Below are 20448 nucleotides of genomic sequence, written 5' to 3'. Positions count from 1 at the left end.
AAACCTGGTAAAGTACAAAGCTTATTTAGTCGTCAAGGGTTTTGGTCAAAAGAAAGGGATCAATTTTAATGAAATATTTTCTCCAGTGGTGAAAATATCATTAATCAGAATAATCTTTGGACTAGCAGTGAGTCTAGATCTTGAGATTGAGCAAGTGGATGTAAAGACTATATTTCTTCATGGAGATTTAGAAAAAAAAAATTACATGCAGTAACCTGAAGGTTTTGAGGTAAAAGGAAAAGAGCATCTTGTTTATAGACTGCGTAAGAGTTTGTATGGTCTAAAATAGGCTCCACGACAGTAGTACAAGAAGTTTGATTCATTCATGGTGGATCAAAGCTATAAGATTAGCTTCAGATTTGTGTGTCTACATCAAGAAATTCTCTAATGAGAAATTCGTCATCTTATTACTATATGTCGATGACATGATAATAGTCGAGCAGGATGGTAAGATGATAAATCAGCTAAAGAAAGAACTATCTGAAGTCTTCGATATGACAGACTTGAGGGAAGCCACCTTCTCGAAGATTATGGTCGTCACAAGAGAACTATGTTGAACAAATACTTGAGAGGTTCAACATGAAAGATGCAAAGTCGGTCTCTTCACCACTTGGTGGCCAGTTTAGACTCACTAAGAAGTCATGTCCTTCTTTGGAAGATCAAGAAAAGAGGAAGATGTTGGCTATTCTTTACTCTTTAGCGTTTGGAAGCTTGATGTATGCAATAGTTTGTACGAAACCGGATATTGCTCATGTAGTGGGAGACGTAAGTCGTTTCCTTGCAAATCTGGGCAAGCATCATTGGGAAGCTGTAAAATGGATCTTTAGACATCTCAACGGGACATAAAAAATGTGCCTAAGCTTTAGGAAAGGAGAACCAATCTTAGAAGGGTATGCAAATGTTGATATGGTCGGTGATCTTGACGGTAGAAAGTCTACATCTAGATATATGTTTTCTTTTGCAGGGGGAGCTGTGTCATGGCAGTCCAAGTTACAAAAATGTGTTGCTTTATCTACCACAAAAGCATAGTAAATTGCTCTTTAGTTGGGAAAAATGTTATGGCTAAAGAATTTTCTCCAAGAATTAGGTTTGAAGCAAGAAAGGTACGTGATTCAATGCGACAGTCAAAGTACGATTGACCTAAGCAAGAATGCTACTTACCACTATAGAACGAAGCACATTGATGTTAGATATCATTGGACTCATGATGCACTTGAAAAGAAGCTATTCCAAGTGTAGAAATTCATGTAAACAACAATGCAACGGATATGCTAATAAAGGTGATTCCTTAGCATAAGCTTGAGTTATTTTCCAAGCTTGCTGGGATGAGTTCTCGATGATGAAGACACAACATCAGTTCTTCCTCATAGATTCAAAAAGGGGGAGAATTGATAGGTAATTGTTGGTTTTTAACCATGTGAAAATGTGATTGTATTTTTCAACCATGTGAAAAATTACAATAAAATTTTTTGACTTGAGGAATATGCACATATTCAATTATGCATTTAGTGCAAGATTGATTTTTTTGTGTCTTGTTCATACATCCAAAGAGGCCTATATATAGATTTCATCCTTTTTATTTGTTCATCCCATCACAAGCGATTCCAAGAGTGAAGAGTGATGCTCTTGAGAGAGAAATAGTGAAAATACATCTTAGTGAGAGAAATCTAAGAGAGAAGAAAAAGAAAGTTCCTATAAAATTGTGAGAAATATTTTGTAGAGAGATAGTGAGATTACCACACTAGTGAGTGTGAGAGTTTTGAGTGTATTTCTTAAGTATTTATCAAAATTTGAGAGTCTAATATTGTGTACCCATTATTATTGTTATAGTGGAAGGTTTACTGTGATTTTTATATGCCATGAGATAATTTCTTAGCGTGCATTTGGTACTTTAATTATTATTTGTAAAGTACTATTTACATTGGAAGATATCCAAAAATTCTAAATATACTCTATGATTTGCAGATGTGACTGTTCTTTCACATTAGAAAGGAATTTCGGAGTCCCCATTGTATTTTCCCACAAATATTGATCCTGAAGAGGAATTACAATACTGTCCATTATTTCTAAAAACCACCAATCTACCCCGACACACACATATATATATATATATATATATATGCAATTTTATTTGGAGATAATTTCAATACAATACATATTCAAGATTCGATTAACCATGAAGTAACTTAAGCAATTATTTAAAGCATAATAGAATTTAAGGACTACATTTTAAGGTTAATCAGGGTCGGCCCTCACTTTTAGTGGGCCATAGAAAAAAAAATTATTTTGGACCCTTATTTAGAAAAAAATATTGTATTTTTCAAAATTAGTAAAAAAAATAGTATAATTTTAAAAGGTAAATATTTTTTTGGGGTTTTTTTATAAATCTGGATTTTTATAAACTCAATTAGAAAAATATGGATATTTAAGGAAATAACTTAAAAGCTGGAAAAAAGAATAAAAAACTTAAAAAATGGAAATAATAATATACTTTTTCCATATTTAGATTCAACAATGTAAGTTAACCCTAACAGTCCACAATTTTCTTTCTTCTTCTTGTTTTCTCACTTCTCCTCTAATTTTTTTTGGTGCGATTGGGATTCTCGTCAAATTCTTTTGGTACGATTATCATTCTCCTCTAATTTTCTTTGGTGTTGTTGTCCATTCTTCTTCCTCATCTTCATGTTTTAAGCAAATTAATAAATATTTATTTGATTTGATTGAAAAATAGAGAAAGGTAATTTATTGATTGATTTTTTCAACCAATTGTAATTTTAAATTCTATTGTTATTTCCACTATTGACACTCATACATATATTTTGATTATATCCTTGACTTAATTAACATGTTATTTGGAAAAAATGACAAGGTATTTTAATTTTAAGCTTTTATTTTGCTTTTTAAAGTAATTTGGTACCTTCACATGAGTATGTTGAGTTATGATTGTATTTTTTAAATAAAAACCCCTTATATTTTGAAAAAGTTACCTGATAGTTTAATTTTAAGCTTTTATTTTGCTTTTGAAAGTAACATGGTACATTACTTTTGAATATGGTTGAGTGTATTGAGTTGTAACAATATTTTTTTAAAGAAGAACCCTAATATTTTGAAAAGTCACCTAGTAGTTCAATTTTAGGTTTTTCTTTTGCTTCTAAAAGTAACCTAGTACTTTTACTTTTTAATATGACTGAGTGTGTTGAGTTGTGATTGTATTTTTTAATAAAGAACACTCATATTTTGAAAAGGTCACCTGGTAGTTCATTTTTAGGCTTTTATTTTGCTTTTGAATGTCACCTGGTACTTTTACTTTTGAATAAGGCTGAGTATGTTGAGTTGTGACTGTATTTTTTAATGAAGAACCTTCATATCTTGAAAAAGTCACCTGATAGTTCAATTTTAGACTTTTATTTTACTTCTAAAAGTAATCTGATACTTTCACTTTTGAATAAGGTTGAGTGTATTGAGTTGTGATTGTATTTTTTAATGAAGAACAACTCATATCTTGAAAAAATCACTTAGTAGTTAAATTGTAGGCATTTATTGTGCTTCTAAAAAAGTAACATGGTACCTTCATTTTTTTTTTTTTTTGAAAAGTGGTACCTTCACTTTTAAATAAGGTTAAATGTGTTGAGTTGTAACTGTATTTTTTAATGAAGAACCATCATATTTTGAAAAAGTCACCTGATAGTTCAATTTTAGGCTTTTCTTATGCTTCTGAAAGTAACTTGGTACTTTCATTTTTAAATAAAGCTGAGTATGTTGAGTTGTGATTGCATTTTTTAATGAAGAACCTTCATATTTTGAAAAAGTTACATAGTAGTTTAATTTTAGGCTTTTATTGTACTTCTAAAAGTAACTTCACTTTTGGATAAGGTTGAGTGTAGTGTTGTGACATCAATTTTTAACAAAGAAATCCTGCTATTTTTTTTTTCTTGAAGTAACTTGTTAAATAATTTTATTCTTTCTTTTTGCTTCAGGAAGCAACTTGGGACCTGTAATTTACTTGAAGAATGAGTTTCATTAAAGCATTAATTCATTATATAGGAGATTTGAATGAAAATAACAGTAACTCAAATTACAAAGTGATTGGTGTACATGTTCTAACTACATAATCTTAAGAATTTGATAAAAAAAAAAAAGTAACCTGCTATGTTTGTTATGTTTTATAAAGTAGTCTGGTTATGTAGAAAAGTAACCTAATGTATGTATGTTGACATTACATTCCACTTTATAAAGTAACCTGATACAATCAAAATTGAATTTGTGTAGAAATAACTTAATATGAGTTGTTACCTTGTAAAATTGAATTTGGTTGAGAATGTTGGCTTTATGAAGCATAATAAAAATGCTAAATACAATTATCTACTTACTTTTTAAAGTAAACGAGTTAAGTTGTAAATAATAGAAGTAATTTGCTACCTTGCAAATTGAATTTTGTTGAATTTGTTGAGTTATGATAGAGTTTTATGAAGAAAGTAATCTATTTATTTACAATATAAATCATGATATGTGTTTTAGTAATATACCTAGTTGAGTAACGTGTTAATTTGAAAAGTAACCTAGCTGTTAAATTTTAGACTTTATTTTTATTCAGGAAGTAACCTGATACTTTTACTTTTAATTTTGGTATACTTTATTAAGTTTTAATTGCATTTTTGCACAAAGTAACGTAGTTGTTAAATTTTAGACTTTATTTTTGCTTCAAATTGTAACTTGGTACTTTTACCTATAATTTTTGTATAGTTTGTTAATTTTGATTTTATTTTTGCATAAAGTAACATATAAGTTTGTAAGTCATCTAATACATGTATCATAAAATATGGTTGAGTGTGTTGAGTTGTGACTGTATTTTTAAAATATAAATTAATTATTTTGAAAAAGTAAAGTGGTAGTTGAATTTTTAGCTTTAATTTTTCTTCTAAAAGTAACCTGGTACATGTACTGTGCGTTATGCTATGGTTTTATAAAGTAAAATATTAATTTTAAAAAGTAACCTGATTGTTAAACTTTAGACATTGTTTTTACTTTAGAGAGTAAACAGATACTTTTACTTTTGATTTTAGTATTAATACTTAATTCATATGAAGAACTATCATTTACAAGTATAACATGAAAATATTTTTTCTTTCTGTCATTTTTTTTTATAAGGTCTGTATCAAAAAGTTAAAGTACAATAAAACAATTTAAATAATAAGTTAATTATTTATTTTTCTCAAACTAAAAAAAAACTAACATGAAAATGTTGTAAAACACAAATATATATATATATTAAATTACAAATTCAATATTAATAATTAAAATAAAATAATAAATTTTTCTAAAAAATTAATACAAATCTCTACAGAATAAGTTAACAAATAAAATATGGCTTTATTTTATAAAAGCTTAAAAATATGGAAATATAATTCCATATAACTAACCCAAATTAAAAAAAAAGCCATAGATTAAATAAAATTATAATTTCTCCATATTTATCAAACTTTAAAAAAAAAATCCATATTCTACATAATTTCCTCTATTTTTTTTGGGCCCCTGGGATAAGTGGGCCCTAGGCACAGGCCTAGTCCGCCTATGCCCAGGGTCGGGACTGAGGGTAATGTACTACTAAATGTCAACATTATATTTTAATTAATCTAAAATTTTACTACTAAATGTCAACATTTTTTTTTCAATTAATATCAATTAATACTTAAATGAATTTTTTAACGAAATTTTTTATATATAACTCACTATTTACGTCATAATATTTCTTTATAATTATATTTATTTTAGAGTGATCATTATAATGATTGATAATTTATTTTTGTACGAAAGATTCTTATAAATGAATTGAAGTTTATTTATGAAGGGATAAACAATAAACATAGTGTGATATTATTAGTAAAATATGTGAAAAATAATATAAAAAATAAAAAAAAATCTTAATAATAAGAATTTAATTATGGGAAAGATAAGTTGGAGTATGAAGTCATTACAGAGACTTTGGTTTTGTTTGAAAAGCAAAATAAGGCGAGAGGTGTGGAGTCTCAAACCCTTATTTTAGAAAATAGGGGAGAAGTCAAAACAAAGAAGGCCAATATAGAAATGACAAGTTCAGAGGCAGATCAAAATCCAGAAGCAAAATTGATGGCTGCTTTTACTGTGGCAAGACAGGCCACATTAAGAAAAATTGTAGGATTTTAAAGCGAGAAATGCAGGAAGCCAACAAGAAAAAAAACAATGGTGACAACAACACAGCTACAACCGCCACTACAAAAGAAGATGTGCCAATAGTCATTGTCGATGAATGTTTGCATGTCGGAGATAACATGGTTGAGTGGGTGGTGGATTCAGGAGCCTCTTTCTACATCACTCTCAATAGAGAGATGTTTACCACATACAAAGCTGGTGACTTTAAAAATGGCCGACCCTGAAAATATATGGGCTCAAGACGAATTAAATTTTGGGGCCTCAAAAATGTATTAAAAAATATCAAAAAATGAGTGTTATGAGAATTGAACCCATGATCTTGGACATTATGCTATCTACATCAACCAACTAAGCTATGAATATTTATTACTTATAATACACTTAAATTTTACTTAAATAAAAGCCTAATAATTTTTTATATTTTTTTATTTTGGGCCCCCGGAAAGTGTGGGCCCTAGGCACGGGCCTAGCCCGCCTATGCCTAAGGCCGACTTCTACATGCACATATTCAATTATGCATTTAATGCAAGATTGATTTTTTGTGTCTTGTTCATACATCCAAGGAGACCTATAAATAGAGCTCATCCCTTTCACTTGTTCATCCCATCACAAGTTATTCCAAGAGTGAAGAGTGATGCTCTTGAGAGAGAAATAGTGAAAATACCTCTTAGTGAGAGAAATCTAAGAGAGAAAAAAAAAGAGTTCCTACAAAATTGTGAAAAATATTTTGTAAGGAGATGGTGAGATTACTACACTAGTGAGTGTGAGAATTTTGAGTGTATTTCTCAAGTATTTATCAAAATTTTAGAGTGTAATATTGTGTATACATTATTATTGTTACAGTAGAAGGTTTACCAGTAGTTTTTATTTGCCACGAGATAATTTTTTTAGCGTATTTTTGGTGCTTTAATTATTATTCGTAAAGTACTATTTACATTGGAAGATATCTAAAAATTCTGAATATGCTCTATGATTTACAGCTGTGACTGATCTTTCACATCAGAATGGAATTTCAGAGTCCCCATTATACTTTCCCGCAAATATTGATCTTGAAGGGGAATTGGAATACTGTCCATTATTTCCCAAAACCACCAATCTTCTCCAACACATAAATATGCAATTTTATTTGGAAATAATATCAATACAATACATATTAAGTAGGGGTGTGCAAAAAATTATCCAATCCAATCACAACCGATCCAATAGAATCAGATATTCAATAATAATTGGATCGGATCGGATGTAAATTTTAAAAATCCAATCAGATCGGATCGTGCTTTGGATGTCCCCCGATCCAATAAATAACCGACCAAACCGATCCAATTATCATCATATGGTTATCCAATTATATTTATATATTTTTAAAATACGTTTATAATTTTATATATTTAATATATTTTATTTAAAAATATATATTAATTAATTTAATATTCATTTAACACATGAGATTAAAGAAAAAAAACCTTATATTAATTAAAATATTAATTCTCATCTTCCTAAACGCTAATAAAATTATCAATGCGTATTGAATAAATTTTATTTTTTATTAGTTTTATTATGAAATCATGAAAATTAAGTTAGACTAAATTAATATTTATTATGTATGTTAGATTATTAAATTTTAAATTGTAATTTTTTATATATATTTTTTTTATTTTTAATAAAATCAACTTAAATGATTGCTAAAATAGATTTGATGGTACCAATTCAATCTAATTAAAAACCAATCAATGCATCCAATGGTTAGAACCGATCCAATCCAATGCATCTATTGGATCGGATCGGATGACTCAATTCAATTAGATTGGATCGGATGACAAAATTTAATATCCAATAAATAATTGGATTTGATCGGTCAGGTCCAAATCCGTTGGATGTGATCCAATAAACACCCCTATTAATTCGATTAACTATAAGGTAACTTAAGTAATGGGATTATTTCACAAATACACAAAAACAACAAAAAAATTACAAAAATACAATTTAACGGCATTTTAAATATTTTTACGATTTTTTTGATTTTATTTACAGAAAATACGGTCTTTTTATGTTGTACTCTTGTTAATTTATTGTTGATTTTTTGTTATATCTATGTTATTTTTTATTGTTGTTTTGATGTTATTTAGATATTTTTTTGTTACTTTTATGTTGTTTTCTTGTTTTTCGTGTTGTTTTTATAGAAAACCGAAAAAAAAAATTTAAAAAAATTTGTAAACATAAAAATGTAATTTTTTTTACAAAAAATCGTGCCTCATGTAATTATCCCTTAAGTAATTGTCTAAAGCCTAACAGAATTTAAGGACTACATTTTAAGGATAATAAATTACTAAATGTCAACATTACATTTTAATTAATTTAAAATTTTACTCCTAAATGTCACCATTACATTTCAATTAATTTAAAATTTTAAAACTATTAATTAATACTTAAATGAATTTTTTAACGAAAACTTTTATATATAACTCACTATTTATATCATAATATTTTCTTATAATTATACTTAAATTCAAGAAGGGAAAAACAATAAACATAACATAGTGTGATTTTATTATTAGTAAAATATGTGAAAAATGATATTAATATAAAAAATAAAAAAGAAATCTTAATAATAAGAATTTAATTAATTGATGGGTTTTTTTAACTGAAAATAAAATTTTAATAAATCTTGATATAATTACTAATTTTCTTAAAAATATCTAATTTAATTTTATTGGCCTTGTTCAAGCTTCACCTAAGGTTGAAACTTGAGACGCCCTGCACATATTTATGCAATATTACTATGTAATTATTTCAATAATGAATGAAATTACTTGACCATTGCCCAAAAGGAACTACATGTAAAATATACACTGCCTTTTTATTTACTTCTTTGTTTGTTTGCGTTGTTTAACAACATTTATAGAAGATTGCATGTTGAATGAAAGAACCAAAGTAGAAGAAAAGCCCCAGCTATTAAGTTGGCTCTTTCCTATATTATTATTCATTTATAGTTTTTATCTTTAACCTTAAAACCAGATTGTCCGATTACCCATTAAAGCAACTAAAAAGAAAGCTGAAAACAATGAAGAAATACTGATCTCCCAATGGAATGATTCATCAAGTTTCATTGTTACTTCTGGGTCCTCTACTCACTGTAGGGTGCCTTGTAAACTTGATTTCCTTGTTTCACTGTCCTTATAAAATGAAACTTAACATGTTCACCTTACCAAATTGAATATGATATTCGCATGAACAGTACTGAAAACCATGGAAATTACACGTACAGGCAGGTTTTTCTATTTCTTCGCTGCTGCGCTCTCCAAATTCATGCTCTGAAGATTCAACAACAAATCTTCCGAATTCAAGAAAACTTTGTTGCCGGAGTTGGAGATGGTATGTGCAATTTCTCTAGCAGCTTCTATCTTCCTTAGTGTGATAAATGCTGGATTGTTTGAAATGGCTTCACCAATCAGCTTGGCACTCGTGGCTTCACCCTGGTAGAATAATCGTGACAAAGAAATGAAAGAGTTAAGCACATTGCTTTTGGAGAAAAGTAAGTGTTCTATAAACAAAGAAATCGGAGAGAAGAATGCCCATATTCAGAAACGCTCTAGAAAGCTGAAAGCCCTTGACCAATATATCCAAGTAGGAAAAGAAAAGTGGGTATCAGTTAAGATGTGATAAACTGACCTCTGCTCTGATAATAGCACTTTTCTTGTCTTGTTCAGCTTTTTCTACAACAAATTTAGCTCTCTCAGCTTCTTGTGCAGCTACTTGTTTAGCTTCAATTGCAGCAGTAAATTCCTTTCCAAAAGTTAGGCCAGTGATTGAAACATCATCCAACGCCATGTTGAAATTGGCTGCCCTTTCAGTTAAAACCTTCCGTATTTCCCGGCTAACAGCCTATACAATCAACAAAATATGCATTTAACCATATATCAGAGCACTCTAAAAGCCTCAAAGCTTAGCTTCCATGAATCAATTGGCTGATAGGAGCTATTATCAAGTAACACAATGTTTTGCACCGGATCAATGTCATGATCGTTTTATCATCTTTATTAATAAACTGATGCGTACCTCTCTCTGAGTAATGAGCTGGCTAGCATTATATTGTGCAACAACAGTTTTCAAAGTTTCATGAATGATTGAAGGCAGCACTCGCTCATTGTAGTTTTCTCCAAGAGTTCGATACACTGTAGGCAATCGGTCTGCAATAGGACGCGTAAGAACACGAAGACCAATTTTTACCTGTACGAAATTAATCAAAAAGCCTTATTTTCTTGCACACAAAAAATAACATCAGAAAAAAAATTACAACAATTATCATTAATATTTTGTCTGTGTGTTAAAATTTAGAAACAAATAAAAAGAACAAACAAAATTGAAAACAGAAACCAGTCTTATATACAGTGAACTGGAGGGGACAGTGCTTGCTGATGGGCAGTGAGAGCCACATTCAAAAAGTTACCAGAGTAACTATACGCATTAGGTAAGCAATGCACATTTGTACACTCATTCTTGGTCATTAATTAGATATATTATTGTTTTATTCCAGTGCTTGCTGATGAACAATGAGAGCCACACTCAAAAAGGTACCAGAGTAATAACTACGCACATTAGGTAAGTTTACATTTGTACACTCATTCTTGTAGATAAATTATTGTTTTATTCTGTAAAATTTGTATAGATTTGATGTGTTATTTGTAATGAGCACTATTGAGCGTAAAGTGAAAAATTGTACATATTTGAGCGAAGTACTGAAACTAAGTGAACAAGTCGAGAAACAAACAAAAGTGAAAAAAATAGTTTGTGGCACTATAGCGCCGCTCCTGGGATTTAAAACTTCGGAAAATCTCGCATGGCGCTATAGCCCTGACCGAACAATTCAATATCTATCTTATTTTTAAAATGTCATATTTTGCATCTTTTTTTAGCTATAAAAGAACATTATAACTTCGACTTTTAGATGACTAGAGATAGATATAGAAAGCAAGCTAGAGATCAGAAAACTTATTGAAGATGAAGATCAAGGGAAAGAGATTTCAACGTTAAGCATTATCTACTTTCATTAGAGTCCGTTTCTTTTTCTTTCTTATTCTTCTGTTTAGTTTTAATTATGAACATAATGAATTGTTTTGATTATGATTGTCATTATGAACAAAACATACTTTCTAGAGTGTTGATGAAATTAATTTAGATTATGAATTAAAGTTTTTAGATTATTCTCATATAGCATTCCAAATTTCTACATTATCTAATCAAGTGGCTGCCCTACTTGATTAAAAGAATACATCAGTTGTAGAGAATGTTGTTACATCTACATCACAAGAACTTGAGATGAGTATAAAACATGTACAATACATGGCTAATAGACCTTATAAATAACAATTACCGGGGTGCTCCAATGCCTAACTACTATCATCCAGGATTGAAAACCCACGAGAACTTTTCTTTATGGTAACATTAAAAATATCTTGCAACCGTCTCTTGGATTTAATATACAACAACAAGAGAAAAAGTTATCAAAATATATTTTGGGTACTTTCATGATAGAGACTAACAAGAGATTTACAAGAATGACATAAGATTGGATAACATGGAGACTCACTGTCTAATATTACTGCTTTCATGGAAAATGGGACAATCGGCCAATGTTGTGAGTGGAACAATTGGCCAATGTTGTGAGTGATGTGCAAAAATAGAGTAATTTTCCTATTGATACAGTTGTTAACCCAAAAGAATAATGTAATGTCATCTCACTGAGGAATGGTAAAATACTTGATGGAGGTGTAAAAGACAAGTCAATCGGTCCTGAAGTTGAAGACACGGTAGAAGTAAAAGAAGAGATTCTTCAAAAGAAGCCTACTGAGAAGCTTATCAAGAAAGACAATCGTCCAATGTATAAGCTGCCAATTCTTTGAAGAAACTTGATGAGGACTTTGCTAAGTTATTAGAAATTTTAAATAAAATCAACATTAATATTCCTTTCATTGATGCATTAGAGCAGACGCCCAATTATGTTAAGTTTATGAAAGAAGTATTGACAAAGAAAAAGAAATTTGAGAAATATGAAACTCTAAGCTTAACTGAGGAATGTAGCGTAATAATTTAGAAAAAGTTACCTTAAAAGCTTAAAGATCCAAGTAGGTTTTCTATTCCTTGTAAGATTAGTGGTTTAAAATTTGAGAAGTTTTTATGTTGGGGGTTCACACAACAACGACAGTGGGAGTCAGCATACCCTATCAAGCCCTCGTTGGGACATCAAACCTTGTTGGATCGAACTCTCTTCGTTTGACAGCAACAACCCAGATGGCTAGCTATTGAAGGTTGAAAGGTATTTTTCAATCCATCAAATGACAGATCAAGAATATCTGAAAACTGTTGTAGGGAAACTTTGATTTGGTTTCAATGGGAGCATAGTCGTCGGGCATTTGTGACTTGGGAGGATCTCGAGATGCAAATGATTCAGAGATTCAAACCACTGCTGGTGAGTTTCTTGCTCTCAAATTGGAAGGATCCGTTCGTGAATATCGTAAGAAATTTGAACTCATAGCCTCATCGTTAGATGGAATCTCAAAGCAAATAATATCTTACTAATAGGCTCAATCCAGATATAGAGCACGAAATAACAGTTTTGGGCCCAAGTGGGCTTGAGCAAGTTATAGAATTGGCTCAAAAAGTGGAATCCAAGTTGATGGCCCAACAGAAGTTTAAGTCTTCCATGCGAACCCCTAGGTCTCAATTTCCTAGAGTTGCAACTAGAGCTAGTGCAATTTATTCCAAACAATTTCGCTCCTTGTTCAACAAATTTTAGAGATGAAGGTCGACTCCTTAGGGTTAGGTTCCGGCGATTACAGAATCTAAGAATCAACAAAAGAGGTCTTGGGGACTTTGTTTTAAATATGATGAGAAATTCTCTCCTAGTCATCGGTGCAAAAAGGCAGAGCTACAAGTCATTCTCGTCTAAGAAATAAATGGTGACGAGAAAGAAGAAGAAGACTTAGAAGGCCTGGCTGAGGCAGCTGAACAAGAAGATACAAGGCTGGAAAATCAAGTTATGGAAGTTCCCTTAATTCTGTTATAGGTTTGACAGCCCCGATAACTCTGAAAAATTAAGGGGCCACGTTGGTTCTCGATTAATAGAGGTTCTATTGATAGTGAAGCTACTCATAATTTTATCTCAAAAGTTCTAATACAAACTTTGTTGCTTCCTATCACAACCACAGCTCCCTACAGTGTCGTATTGGGTACGGGACAATCAACTAAGACTCGAGGAATATGTAAGGGGTGCCACTAACTATGCAAGGAGTTGAAATAATTGAAGATTTTATTCCCTTGGATATGGGCAACACTGATATAATTTTGGGTAAACAATAGTTGGAAACTTTGGGTGTGAATCACATAAATTGGAAGACTCCCTCTGGAGTTCATGGAGGGTAATATGGAGGTAAGTTTACAAGGAGACTAAACTCTACATAGGACTCTTATCTCCTTAAAAGCTATGATGCAAACAATTAAACAGGAGGGCCATGGATTAATCATCAAACTTGGGGCTGCCACCATTGAGGAAAGGAACGATGAAATACCTGTTGAAATTAAAGAAGTATTGAATGAGGCCAAAAAAGTGTTTAAAATGCCAAATGAACTTCCACCATTCCAGGGACATAAACATTCATGGTCGGCACACGTCGATAGTAAGTGTTCGTCCATATCGGTATCCACATGCCCAAAAGGATGTCATTGAATAACTGGTAAAGGAGATGTTAGCTACAAGCATTGCTCAAACGAGTGTCAGGCCGTTCTCAAGTCCGGTGTTGTTGGTCCCAAAGAAAGATAGTAGTTGTGGGTTTTGTGTTGATTATCGAGCCTTGAATCGTGAAATTGTGCCAGAAAAATTTCCAATACCAATTATAAATGAGCTTTTGGATGAGCTTCATGGGGCAACCATTTTTACAAAGTTGGATTTGAAATCTCACTACCATCAGATTCGTGTTAAACCTAGGATGTTCCCAAAACTACTTTTCACACACATGATGGGCATTACGAGTTTCTTGTGATGCTATTTGGTTTCTTAATGCCCCGACAACATTCCAATTTGCAATGAATGAGGTATTTCGCCCATATCTTCGTCGTTGTGTGTTAGCCTTTTTGATGATATTCTAGTTTTAGCTGCAATGTACAAGAGCATGTGAAACACCTCACTACGGTCTTACAACTCCTTAGTAAGCATCAATTTTATGCAAACCTTAAGAAGCGCTCTTTTGCCAAAAAGCAGGTTTCGTCATTGTGTGTTAGTCTTTTTGATGATATTCTAGTTTTAGCTGCAATGTACAAGAGCATGTGAAACACCTTACTACGGTCTTACAACTCCTTAGTAAGCATCAAATTTATACAAACCTTAAGAAGTGCTCTTTTGCCAAAAAGCGGTTAGAGTACTTGGGTCACATCATATCTGATGAAGGGGTGGCGGTGAATCAATCTAAGATTCAAGCTATGTTTGATTGGCCAATTCCTAAAAACATTAAGGAGCTCCGGAGTTTTTGGGTCTCACAGGGTACTACTGCAAGTTTGTGCAAGGTTATAGTGTAATCGCTTGGCCCTAAACTAAGCAATTGAAAAAAGATAAGTTCGGGTGGAATGTCACAGCTGAGGTTGCTTTTGAAGCTCTTAAAAAGGCCATGACTTCCGTTCCTATGTCAACACTTCCCAATTTTGAGAGGCCTTTAGTTATTGATACAGATGCTTCGAGTCATGGTGTGGGGGCTACGCCTATTATAGCCATGTCTTAGGGACTCAAGCTCGAGCCACGCCTATTTATGAGAAAGAGTTGATGGCCATTGTTTGTTCAATAATGTCGACCTTATGTCCTTGGTCGACGTTTTGTGGTCCGCACTGATCAGCAAAGTTTGAAATTCTTGCTGGAACAACGCATTGTTGCTTCGGAATACCAACGTTGGATGGTTAAGTTGATGGGTTATGACTTTGAGATTAAGTATCGGCTCGGAGTTGGTAATAAGGTAGCTAATGCTTTATCTTGAGTGCATCCACTAGCTAAGTGTCAGAATTTGTTGGTTTCCCAAGGAATCCATTGGGATGCGTTACAACAGGAAATACGACAAGATGCCTTCTTGAGTAGAATTATTTCAAATTTGCAGCAAGGGCATACACTTACTGCTGGCTTTACAATGGAACACGGGCAGTTGAGGTACAAGGGGTGGTTGACGCTATCAAAAATGTGCTCCCTTATACCTATATTCCTACGCGAATATCACAACTCACCGCTTGGGGGCCGTTCAGGTGAGGACATGACCCTCAAACGAATTGCATCTGATTTTTTATTGGTTGGGAATGCGACATTCAATGACTAATTGGGTTCATAATTGTTAGGTGTGCCAAAAACATAAGTCCATGCTACTTCTCCAGCCGGGTTATTCGGCTTATTGCAGCCAATTGCTTTACCAACTTTAGTTTGAGACGAATTTACCATGGATTCCATTGAAGGGCTTCCTCATTTAATAGAGTATATATTGTGCTGAGGGCACACCAACCACCCAGAGAAGAAAAATTATAGTTCAACTGATAAAAAACTTCACCAAATAGATAGAATTCACTGGCATCACAAAAGGGAAGTGCAACTTTTCTAATTGGTAATATAAAATGCAAAATGTAAGAAAACTAATTTTTATCTACAATCAAGTGCCACATAGCTAAAATACTGAAAATTTTCTTTACAAAATTACATAAATGACACGGTAGCATTATAGCATAGTTAAATGTTATACAGTTTTCATTTAAAAATTTCATTAGACTTGATCCCGCTTGTGATCCCTCAAGAATCCTAGTATGTGTCTAGAAGGATCTCAAAGATATACAAATACATAATAAGATAAATAATGCTATCTAAAACAAATAAAAGTAACATAATTAGTGGAATCCCATAGTAAAGGTACTCCAGATAGTGCAAAACAGGCACACCAGTGATATGTAATGTTCTTTTACGATAATCTAACACATTAAGATGCAACCATGGCAATAAGAAAATGTCAAATATCTTGTAGCAGCTCTCTGTAAAATAAATGTGAAAAATTTACTAACCATTTGGAGATCACGGCTTCCTGAAGTACTTTCGACTAGATGAGGTCGGGCTCGGACATCATAAATGACAGGCCTCTCAAACCATGGAATAATAATGTGGGTTCCTTCTGGATATACCTGCATACCCAATATAAAGATAAAAAACTAGAAAAAATATAACCAATGTAATACAAGTATCCCTGAGCAATAATAACAGGTTTAAGAACTCAATAGAAAAGAAAAACAGTAATCAATTAAGTAGAACATCCAACCAATAAAACATAATTGCTTTTCCTTTTTCTTCAACAATCTCTATTTACCTCAAAAAGCAAGGTTTATAACTCTCAGCATGCAGCAACCTATTAAGAGAGACTACTACAAATAGGAAAAAAGTTAACAACCTTGTCTTTGACACCAACGATACGGTTGAAAACAATAGCTCTGTGCCCTCCCTCAACATTGTAGAGACTGTTAGTTGCAACATACAGACCAATTCCACCAATAATACCAATCTTAAGCAAAGCCGAAGCCGCACCACCTGGAACCTTAGGAACTTTAACGTTGTTCAAGTTCATTTCTTGTTCCTGGATGTAAGCAAACTTCAATATTTCCGCATTACAAGTTAGAAAAGATAATTTTTTTAAAACAAAGTACCAAATTGCAGCTGCTAGACCCTTAGGAGCTCTTAGCTGCTCCTGGGCTCTTACTACGACCATTAGAAATATGCTATCAAAATTGGAAAATCCGATCCTTTCTAAATAATGATAAACTTTAAACTATTGTTATTATTATTATTTGAGAAAAATAAACTTTAAATTCTAATTCACAAGAAGTTAATCAAAACTTAGTAATCCAGACCTACATGTACATCATCTAAACAAATGTGGACTTGCAACCCCATCAATTTTAACTCCAAAAAAGATGTAAAACCGATGGTATTGATCAAATAATCAAAGGGTTCATATCAATGAGCTGATTGGTCTACTGAAACAGAACCAACTACTATTTGTTTTAGCTCTCCAAAACTAGAACCAAAATGAAGCATAATAAAAAAAAAAAAAAAAAACCCAAATTGAATTTGTCGAATTATGTCCAACAATAGCGTAAGAAATCTAAACATTTCGGTATAAAAAAATATATACAGGTTTCATTTCATTAGATCCAAAAGATGAAGTAAAGGAAATTTCAGGAAAATGAATAGGGAAGTGAGTGACAAAGAAAAGTAAACTTACCTTCAAAGTCTCAAATGCTCAACTTGTGGGAGAGGAAAGGGTTTTAGGTCGAGGAGTTACAGGCAGGGTAAGAAGGCGAAGAAAGGGTTTTAAGGTGCAGAGAGAAGGGGAGTGGGGGTAAAGAATAGGGCTTTAGGTCGCTTAAGGTCCAAATGGGCCCAGGTAAGCCGTGTCCAGCCAACAAAATTGTATTTACGGCCCAATTATATTAGGCCTATAGTAGAAGATAATAGGGATTATTTTACAAATCCACCAAAATAACCTAGGGTTAATTTCACAAATGCACAAAAATAACAAAAACACAACAAAAATACGGTTTCACGGAATTTTAAACATTTTTACGATTTTTTTTAATTTTATTTACATAAAATACAGTCTTTTATGTTGAAATTTTGTTTATTTTTTGTTATCTGTATGTTATTTTATGTTGTTATTTTGATGTTATTTTCATGTTACTTTTATGTTGTTTTATTGTTGATTTTATATTGTTTTCGTGTTATTTTTTAGAAAATCGTAAAAATGTAAAAAAAAAAAAAACATTCTTTGAACGTAAAAATGTAAATATTTTACAAAAAATTGTGTCTTATGTAATTATTCCAATGACCTAACGTACGGCAAATTAAAATTAGAATTGGCACAATTTGCAGAATTAGAAGCCTTTGCACAATTTGCCTCTGATCTCGATAAAGCTACTCAGAATCAATTGGCAAGAGGTCAACGATTACGTGAATTACTCAAAAATTACACTACATACCCTTTTTATATTATCCTCTATTATTTTTGCCCTCTTTTTTAAAGTCTAATATTGTATCAATTTTACCCCTGTCACTTCAAGATACTCTCCATGTGACTTATGTCAGGGTATTTTGGGCACAATACATATAAAAAGAGGTATGTTTCAACTAAATATAAAATTAGAGGTAAATTTGATCAATTGATTAATAAAAGTAGTATTTTACAACTTACCCCTAAGAAATTTAGAGGTAAAAGAAAGGGCAAAATTTCTCCTATGTTTTCTTAAAAAATGCCATTGTGGATAATAACTTTCATTATTTTTATTTTTATTTTTTAAAAGAAAAAAAATAAAATATTAAATAATAATTTTGTCCTTTGAAATAAATTTTACAAAATACAAGATAATATAAAAGTAATTTTTGCCATGTGATAGTAAAATTGTAAATATCTACCCTAAATCCAATACTTTTGTAAGTTTTTCATAACATTATTACCTATCTACTTATCAAAAGAAGGCCTAAATGCAAATATCAGGCCCACTTGAATGGCTCTCTGCCAATATCTTAAAGGAAATTTACATGGTATATTAACTTTTGTTATTTTTTTTTACAGAAATACTGCCAAGCGTTATCTTTTACTTTTTTATTGTATTTTTTATAAGTTTCCTACTGCAGTATACTGTGTTAAGTTTTCACTAGTGTTCTACTGGTGTTTTATAGTTTTTCTACTGTTATTTTGAGTTGTTCTGTTCTATGCTCTACTGGTGTTTTATAAAAATATTTCCGTGTGACAATATTTTTGTAAAAATTAACTTAAATTCCAGTATTTTTGTAAATTTTAGGTGTGAACTATCAGCTGAGCCTAAGGTGACTCATAAAATAACTTCCTTATAGCATAGTTGTAATACACTAGGTAGCGTTTGGTTGGAGGTAATGAAATGGAATGGAATGGAAAGGAAATAATTTTCATTCCATTCCTTTGTTTGGTTGCATTTTAAAGTATTGGAATGGCATTCCAATGGAATGCTCTTTCCACCATTTTGGTGGAATGGCTATTCCATTTTAAAAAGGAAGGAATGACCATTCCAATGTAACAAGAAAAAAAATTTAATTATTTTTTTATCAATTTTTTTTATGCATTTTAAATTTTATTCCATTCCATTCCTATTCTTATTCCCATTCTCATTCCTATTCCTATATTTTCATTCCTCTCAACCAAACGCCTCCTAAGTCCTATACCTTATATATATTTTATAGAATAAAATTTATAATAAGGAGTTCCTCACTTGGATTAGAAGTCAACTTATATAGGGTGGATACCACTGACAAGCACGTGTGAGATTCAAGTTCAAAGTTTGGAGTCGACTAATTAGCTAGCGAACCGGGCTCTTTTATTAATATTAATTAAGTTCTGTACTCATCATCTCATGAATAAAAGATAATTTTCTATGGCTGTATGAGTTGTGAACTTGTGAGGCAGATCTAAAAACCACAGTTATTCTTGAAATGTTGTTTAATTAATTTGGTATTAAATATTTGTAGTACTGCTATATGGAAAAGAATATATAGGTAGTTAGGATCCAATCCACACCATACAATTAAAATTAATCAAGTATAGTAGCTTCTCGATGGGGTCCTACGTACCTCACACTATCTGTGCCTATTAGAACTTAGAAGCATCTAGTTTTATATATGAATAGATATATAACGATATGGTACATCATTATTTAAAGTTTAGAAAAGAAATAAGAAAGCAATTAATTAAGTAGGACAAGATATTTTGTAAAATCATATACCGCGGGCTCTGGCAATTCGTGTTTTAACTATTTACCAAAAGTTACCGTTAATTAAGTGCAGCAAAATGTAAGGTAGATCCTGCCATAAAACCATTAATTAGTTAAGTCTTTTATTATTTTTTTTCGCCCAGTGTCTTTTTGTTTGTTTGTAAAGACTAATCGAATATTGTTGGGGCCAAGAAATAAAATGAAAAAGATAAGGTGAAAATTGACGTACAAAAATTTGGATGAATATCAATTTGTCATGAACAAAGTGTAAAATATATAAATATATACATTATAATATAATTATATTCTTAATTGATTTTCCTACTCAATATTTTTTCTTACCAAAATGCAAAAATGTGTTTTTCTCTTTTCGGGTCCAAAATACAATTTTTCATTAAGCATATATATATACATATGTTTTTCAATAATAGAATAAAGGTAATAGAAAATTTAAAA

The 20448-nt window shown here is 31.4% G+C and overlaps 1 protein-coding gene across 2 annotated transcripts; it reads right to left on the bottom strand.

Annotated features, from left to right (window-relative positions):
• Positions 1 to 9021: 9021 nt before the first annotated feature.
• Positions 9022 to 17648, bottom strand: LOC115699361 (prohibitin-1, mitochondrial). 2 transcript variants are annotated; one of them, XM_030626719.2, is made up of 6 exons: positions 17475 to 17648; positions 16644 to 16826; positions 16264 to 16380; positions 10246 to 10416; positions 9859 to 10071; positions 9022 to 9662 (listed from the first exon to the last, which is right to left on the bottom strand). In XM_030626719.2, the coding sequence occupies exons 2-6, from the start codon at positions 16815 to 16817 to the stop codon at positions 9465 to 9467; spliced, it is 873 nt and encodes a 290-aa protein (XP_030482579.1). In that variant the 5' UTR covers positions 16818 to 16826; positions 17475 to 17648; the 3' UTR covers positions 9022 to 9464. The 2 variants fall into 2 exon arrangements, with proteins under 2 accessions (XP_030482579.1, XP_030482580.1); XM_030626720.2 differs by having other exon boundaries at positions 16644 to 16841; positions 17475 to 17604.
• Between the last annotated feature and the right edge of the window lie 2800 nt (positions 17649 to 20448).

This window comes from Cannabis sativa, chromosome 8 (assembly GCF_029168945.1).
Source record: "Cannabis sativa cultivar Pink pepper isolate KNU-18-1 chromosome 8, ASM2916894v1, whole genome shotgun sequence".
Taxonomy (NCBI): domain Eukaryota; kingdom Viridiplantae; phylum Streptophyta; class Magnoliopsida; order Rosales; family Cannabaceae; genus Cannabis; species Cannabis sativa.
This window is presented reverse-complemented; position numbering and strand designations above follow the sequence as displayed.